Source organism: Podarcis pityusensis (assembly GCF_964106645.2).
Source record: "Podarcis pityusensis genome assembly, chromosome: 3".
NCBI classification, from domain to species: domain Eukaryota; kingdom Metazoa; phylum Chordata; class Lepidosauria; order Squamata; family Lacertidae; genus Podarcis; species Podarcis pityusensis.
In genome coordinates this window covers 7883758-7890465 of record NC_138026.1, presented here as the reverse complement: position 1 = coordinate 7890465, position 6708 = coordinate 7883758, and the positions used below count along the sequence as shown (strand labels likewise).

General features: G+C 42.6%; 1 protein-coding gene across 1 annotated transcript in view; it reads right to left on the bottom strand.

Annotated features, from left to right (window-relative positions):
- Nucleotides 1–325: 325 nt before the first annotated feature.
- VPS36 (vacuolar protein sorting 36 homolog) overlaps nucleotides 326–6708 on the bottom strand; it is a 29511-nt gene continuing 23128 nt past the window's right edge. The window contains exons 11-14 of the mRNA XM_080999229.1: nucleotides 5923–5987; nucleotides 4015–4099; nucleotides 1635–1711; nucleotides 326–1544 (exon numbers count right to left, since the gene is read on the bottom strand). Coding sequence (XP_080855355.1) covers nucleotides 1451–1544; nucleotides 1635–1711; nucleotides 4015–4099; nucleotides 5923–5987 — 321 coding nt within the window. The 3' untranslated portion in view covers nucleotides 326–1450. The remainder of the gene's footprint in view (nucleotides 1545–1634; nucleotides 1712–4014; nucleotides 4100–5922; nucleotides 5988–6708) is intronic.

The following is a 6708-nucleotide window of genomic DNA, read 5'->3' as shown; positions in this document are numbered from 1 at the left end:
GGATGAGAAGATGAAAGTGTGTGCTCTATTTACACTAGTGCAAACAGCAGCGTGTCCTTAGTGACTGGGGCCAGAGTTCAACCCCCTGATTATTATTCTGCCTCTGGTTTAGCTGGCCAGCTGACTCCTTGTCTACTATGGGAATTTCCCTCTCAGAGATCCTGCTATCCCTGCCCCATCCCGGTTGGTGCCACAGGACAAATGACAGCGCATGTTTTAAGTGACACATTCCTGCTTGGAGAGTGGAGGAAGAAATTCCCCATGACTTGCAACCACAGTTTTTCTGGGGACTCTTTCTTATGTTGATAAATTAACATGAGACAACTTTTTAGTTGATCAAAAGGTTTTTAATCAGACAATCTAGCCAATTAATAAACTAAATATTGCAGCTGTACTTAAAATATCTATTCATATCAGACATTATAATGACACATCTTCCAGAACACAAAGCAAACACACAACTCCAATAGGATTACTGGTATTTGGTAAAACATAATAATGGTGTAAGAACACATCACATATGACGCTAAGGAATTCTCCCTATTAAAATGGGTTTGTCTTTCATAGACACCGACGCAGTGATAACTTCCACCCTGATAGAGAATTGGTGCTCAAATGAATGACTTTTTTTTTTAAAGAAAGAGTATTTTAAAAAGGCAGCTGGCAGAATTCCTCATAGCTAGGCAAAAGACGACAAAAATAGCAACATCATGGAGCTGAGAATCAAAGCATGAAAGGAAGGAAATCTGAGTTCACAATGCTTATTGTCTTAACATTCAGCACAAAGCAACACGCTGGTGTCTACGTTTTTTATAATACAGATTAATCCTTCCTCTGAAGAAAGTTTATAGGCAAACATACCCAGGAAGATTGCCCCCCTGAAATGTAGGCACTTTCAAATTGAATTATTCAGTAGTAACTGGAAAGGGCAAACACGCTCTGAATCGTGTTACGTTCACACCAGTGATCTTCTTCTAACACTACTGAAAACATAATTGCTTTGGAGTTGTAGATACAAAGTCCATAGTAAAAATGGAATAGGGGAAAATGTACTAAGCAAACAGCACGTTTTGTGCTCTGTCTACTCTTGCAAGTAGGTCACAATAACATCCCCACCTTTCCTGAATCACTTAAGTGCCTTCCTCTGTAATTTAACAGCACAATATTTCTAGTGTATCAAATCTGTCCTCTTAAGAAAAAAGTTTCAAATTAGTCCTCTGCATTAATTATCCCACACGACCTGCACACAGTTGTAACATAACATAATTTATGCACACTTTTATGTTCCCCTTTCTTCCTCTTTCCACATAGGGCCCACCGCCACCTCAGGAAATGTTTGTGCACCATCACAAGGTCAGCTGGGCACAAGGTAGATCATTTGGCTTCTTTTGGTCCAGCCTACATGTGGCAAGCATATTTGAACGGAGGGGAAGAGAGAGCTAACCTATCATTAACTCTGTGTGAGAAATAAATTTGGGTAGAATCTCAAGCCTTCTACAGAATCATCTCTGCAAAGTTGGCCCATCTTTTCAGCTAGAAGCAGCCTAGAAAAAGAAAAAGAAGTACTTGTGTTATTTTTAATAGATGTCTTGAGGTATTAAAAATGAAGGAAAATTTGTTGTTTATTTGCTTACCTTTCTTTAGCTAAAAGTACAGACATTCCCACGAGCTTTGCAAACTCTTCTGCTGTAAGAGATCCCTTTTCAGAGACCTAAAGGACAAAAATTATAAAATAAAAGCTTTGCATGGGTAATTCCACAGTGACCAACATACCATTTGTAAACTTACTTACATAACTTTTTGTGTTAATTTAATGTTCATTGAAGTTCAAATACTATTAGCTATTTATGTGTTAATTGGATTGATCTTCCCTACAAAAATAGCCAAGAAGTAGACATAGCTTAAATGCTTTCTTTTCATCGTGTTTCAAAAGATGTGACTGACACAATAGTTTTGCAACCTCACAAATTTATCCTTAACTTAAGACAATTATACATACACATGCACACACACTTCAATGGGTAGAGAGGTCTGTACATGGCATGTAATCTGTAATATGTAAGAGTCATGATGGTCTCTCTCTCTCTCCCCACCCCCCTTTTAAAATAAGTGTAAACTCTGCATCCATGGTATGGTGACCCAGTACAACTGTGGTTCCAATTATACACTGTCCCAAAGACAGATACAGATCTCACACGTTATAAGGAACACTGTGCCTGGTTTTGCACATTTAGTATCTGCTAAATGACAAAGGGATGGAGAGTGCTGGATTTTGATTATGGAGTCCTGGATTCAAATCCTTGTTTGGCTATGATGATCCCTTCGTGGCCCTGAGAAAGTCACCATCTCTCACCTTAACCCACTTATCGGGTTTGTGGCAAGATGAAAGGTAGGACAACCTCATATACAACGAGCCATAGCTCTTTACAGAAAATGTGATGGAACAATTCGTCTTCACAACTTGTGAAGCAGCAGTCATTTTTTTCAGTCCCGCCCCTCCACTCCAGTAACAGGAAGTCCTTTGAAGTAGGCATGCGTCCCTAACCTGCAGGTCAAATACCAGGCCTTTCCTGCTTAGCAAACATTTAGTTAGGATTTAAGAAACTTCGGGTAAAAACCTGTACTGGAAATCTGCTGCTGAAAGTTCGTAGAATTCAGCAGAAGCCCTACGCCACTGAAGGAAGGTAAGATAGCCTGCTCCTGCGACAAATATCCCAGCAGAACTTTCTCAGTATGCTTGCAGAGCCACTCCACCAGTAAAGATACAAAACCAATAATGGCTGCAGGATGAGAACACATGTACCGTATCCTATATGCTTTATATGCACGGGCACACTCATTTTGACACCAGAATCACAGAACTGGCAAGGGTATCGGGAGGCCATCCTGTCCAATCCCTACTCAACGTAGAAGTTGACATGAAAGGGAGGTGCTGAGGCTTTGCAGCCTCTTGTCCCTTTTGGCAGCTATCCAGCTGGGAAAGGGAGCAGAGATGGAGTTTGGTGGGACAGGATCAACACAGTTTAGTAGGGTAGGAGAGCTGGGGTGGGGAATCACATCTGGCAAACAATGTGCCTCTTTGGTTTCATATAGTACATGGGGAGACGAGTCATGGGGACACAAATTTTCACAGCCCTCTAGCAGCTATGGTGGCTCATTAACCAGCAGTAATGTATCTAGCAGAGACGTCACCTTGCCAACAAACGTCCGTATAGTTAAAGCTATGGTTTTCCCAGTAGTGATGTATGGAAGTGAGAGCTGGACCATAAAGAAGGCTGATTGCCGAAGAATTGATGCTTTTGAATTATGGTGCTGGAGGAGACTCTTGAGAGTCCCATGGACTGCAAGAAGATCAAACCTCTCCATTCTTAAGGAAATTAGCCCTGAGTGCTCACTGGAAGGACAGATCGTGAAGCTGAGACTCCAATATTTGGCCATCTCATGAGAAGAGAAGACTCCCTGGAAAAGACCCTGATGTTGGCAAAGATTGAGGGCACAAGGACAAGGGGATGACAGAGGACGAGATGGTTGGACAGTGTTCTCAAAGCTACGAACATGAGTTTGACCAAACTGCGGGAGGCAGTGGAAGACAGGAGTGCCTGGCGTGCTCTGGTCCTTGGGGTCACGAAGAGTTGGACACGACTAAATGACTAAACAACAACAAATGTATCTAGCATTAACTCTGGAAGTGTACGCTTGATTCTGATCAAACTAAGCCTCCTGGAGCAAAATATACACTAGGAACAATGGACGAATACTGCAAAAATTGCCCACCTTTTGCATAAAGTCAGGCAATGGGAATACAGAGACAAGAGATCTGTCTTGACTGTATCCAGCTATGCTGAGCTTGATGCAGGTGGGTGTCTATTCTTCTGGCATGTAAAAACATGTGAGTCTCAGTGCATGTGTGATTTACAAAAGGAAACAGGACGTAGATTTGAAGCTTGGCAACAACAGCAGAAAGCATCACTGTTTCTTTAACAGATTGCTTGAGAAAATAAAAAGTTTACATACTGTCTCTAGGGCAGACGCCACCATCTCCTCTTCATTGTGGGACTGCAACTCAATCACCATAACGCCGCTGTCAAATATACGCAGCCTAAACTCGAGACAAGGAAAAATACAAACCTTAACTAGAAGCCTGTGGCCAAAGAATTGGTTGATTAGCTCAAATTGATAAGTAAAATTTAGTCCCATTTATGACTCTCCCCAGTGCTTTATGGGCCCTTCTTGTCCCTCAGCATTTCCAGGTCACAAGGAGGTAAAGAAAGAAGAATTCTCAACGGGCAGGTTTCTCCACAATCTTGCCAACTTCCTTTCTTTCAAAAGGCGCACAGTCTCAATTCTGTTTTTTCCTTTTCTTCTTCATATCTCCATCCTGCTTTTCATTGTCCTACTTCCTTTCACCATCCTGTGGCTTAAGGAGGCCTCCTAAGACTCCTTGCCCCATCTGTCCCCATAGCACAAAGAGCCGTGAGGACTTTCATTCCAGATCCCCCACACCTGAAACTAGCTCCTCCAGTCACATCAGCACAATACATTTGAAGCACACTGCTCCCCCCAAAGAATGCTGGGAGCTGTAAACTGTGATCTTCAGATGAAGGGAAGTAAAGAAATTTAATAAACCACCACCACCACCGTAGTTTACCGCTCACATTCCTCCAATTCCCAGCACCCTTAAAAATTACAGATTCTTTGGGGGAAGTAATGTGCTTTAAATGTACAGTGTGGATGAGACCCACTCCCTTCCTCAGGATACTGTTTAAAAGATATAAGAGCAAGGTAGTAAAGAACTGATTCTCTAGCCTGGTGTGGTTTCTGCAATCCTGAGTACGCAAGGAAGCAGCGCTTTCAACTACAGTGGTACCTCGGGTTAAGTACTTAATTCGTTCCAGAGGTCCGTTCTTAACCTGAAACTGTTCTTAACCTGAAGCACCACTTTAGCTAATGGGGCCTCCTGCTGCTGCTGCTGCGCCGCTGGAGCACAATTTCTGTTCTCATCCTGAAGCAAAGTTCTTAACCCGAGGTAATATTTCTGGGTTAGCGGAGTCTGTAACCTGAAGCGTATGTAACCCGGGGTACCACTGTATTTCCTTTGAATCAGGTCCCCATTTACTGCTAAATAGGGGCTTCTTGGTAGTGGCACCTGCCCTGCGGAATGCCCTCTCATCAGATGTCAAGGAAATAAAGAACTATCTGACCTTTAGAAGACATCTGAAGGCAGCCCTGTTTAGGGAAGCTTTTAATGTTTGATGTTTCATCGTGTTTTACTACAGTGGTACCTTGGTTTACAACCATAATCCGTTCCGGAGGTCCGTTTGTAAACCAAAACAGGTGGTAACCCAAGGCGCGCTTTCACCAATGGGGCCTCCCCCCCAAAAATGGTCGTAATCCCCCCCCCCAAAAAAGGGTTGTAATCCAAAAAAAGGTTGCAAACCGGGACACGCACTTCCAGGTTTGACGTGTTTGTAATCCAAAACGTATGCAAACCAAGATATATGCAAACCAAGGTACCACTGTATTTTGCTGGGAGCCGCTCAGAGTGGTTGGGGAAACCCAGACAGATGGGTGGGGTATAAATTATTATTATTATTATCATCACCACCACCACCACCACCATCAAGTGGCAAGAAGAAAGACTTAACACCATGACCTTCAGAAATGTAGATATGCGCCCATACTACTTGACAACTACAGCTCACATACACCTGCCGGGTTTTTCAAAAAATCAGTTGGTAAGGCAAACACCAAACCTTAAATGGGCATTTGACAGAAGATAGCATAACTGCAGCCACGTGCCTGGTTGCTTCGTGCTACTTCTTGGTTCTAAAGGAGGATGGGGGAACAAGCCCCATCATACCATTTCTAGGGGATAGGGGAGGGGAAAAGATGAGTTAGAATTAAATTCTATAGGATTCTCACCTGAGAGGTAATTTTAGTGCTTCCAACATCTTACATGCATTTACTAGATCTTCAGGCGAGAGAAGCTAAGGGTGAGAACTCAGTTACGTTAATCACATTGCAAGCAGGTCTTATTCTCACAGTTGCATCCTAGAACACTTTTTTTTTTTTGCACTGTGGTGTGAATACAGAAGCAGTAAAATGCACCAGTGTCAATTCAAATATGAATAGTGCTTACATGTATTAACAATCCCTACTCCTCCTTCAAACAAGAATATGTAAATCCTAAGAAATAATGAAGGTAACCACACATGTAGGAGTGGTTCATATGTTACTCATGAGGATATTTACACCTGAAAATACAGTCATAGGAATTGTCTCCGAGTCAAACTACACATTAGGGAAAGGAGTATAGCAGTCTCATAGGACAAAGGCCCCTAATAATTTGAAACACACATTTATTGGGTTTCAATGTTTTGCTGGCATTCTGTAACATGACAAATACCAGTGACCTCATAGCACACACCAAGCATGGGAAACCCGTGACCCTCCAAACGCTGTTAAACTACAACTCCCATTGAATCACAGAATCATAGAATTGGAAGAGACCACAAGGGCCATCGAGTCCAACCCCCTGCCAAGCAGGGAACACCATCAGAGTACTCCTGACATATGGTTGTCAAGCCTCTGCTTAAAGACCTCCAAAGAAGGAGACTCCACCACACTCCTTGGCAGCAAATTCCACTGTCGAACAGCTCTTACTGTCAGGAAGTTCTTCCTAATGTTTAGGTGGAATCTTCTTTCTTG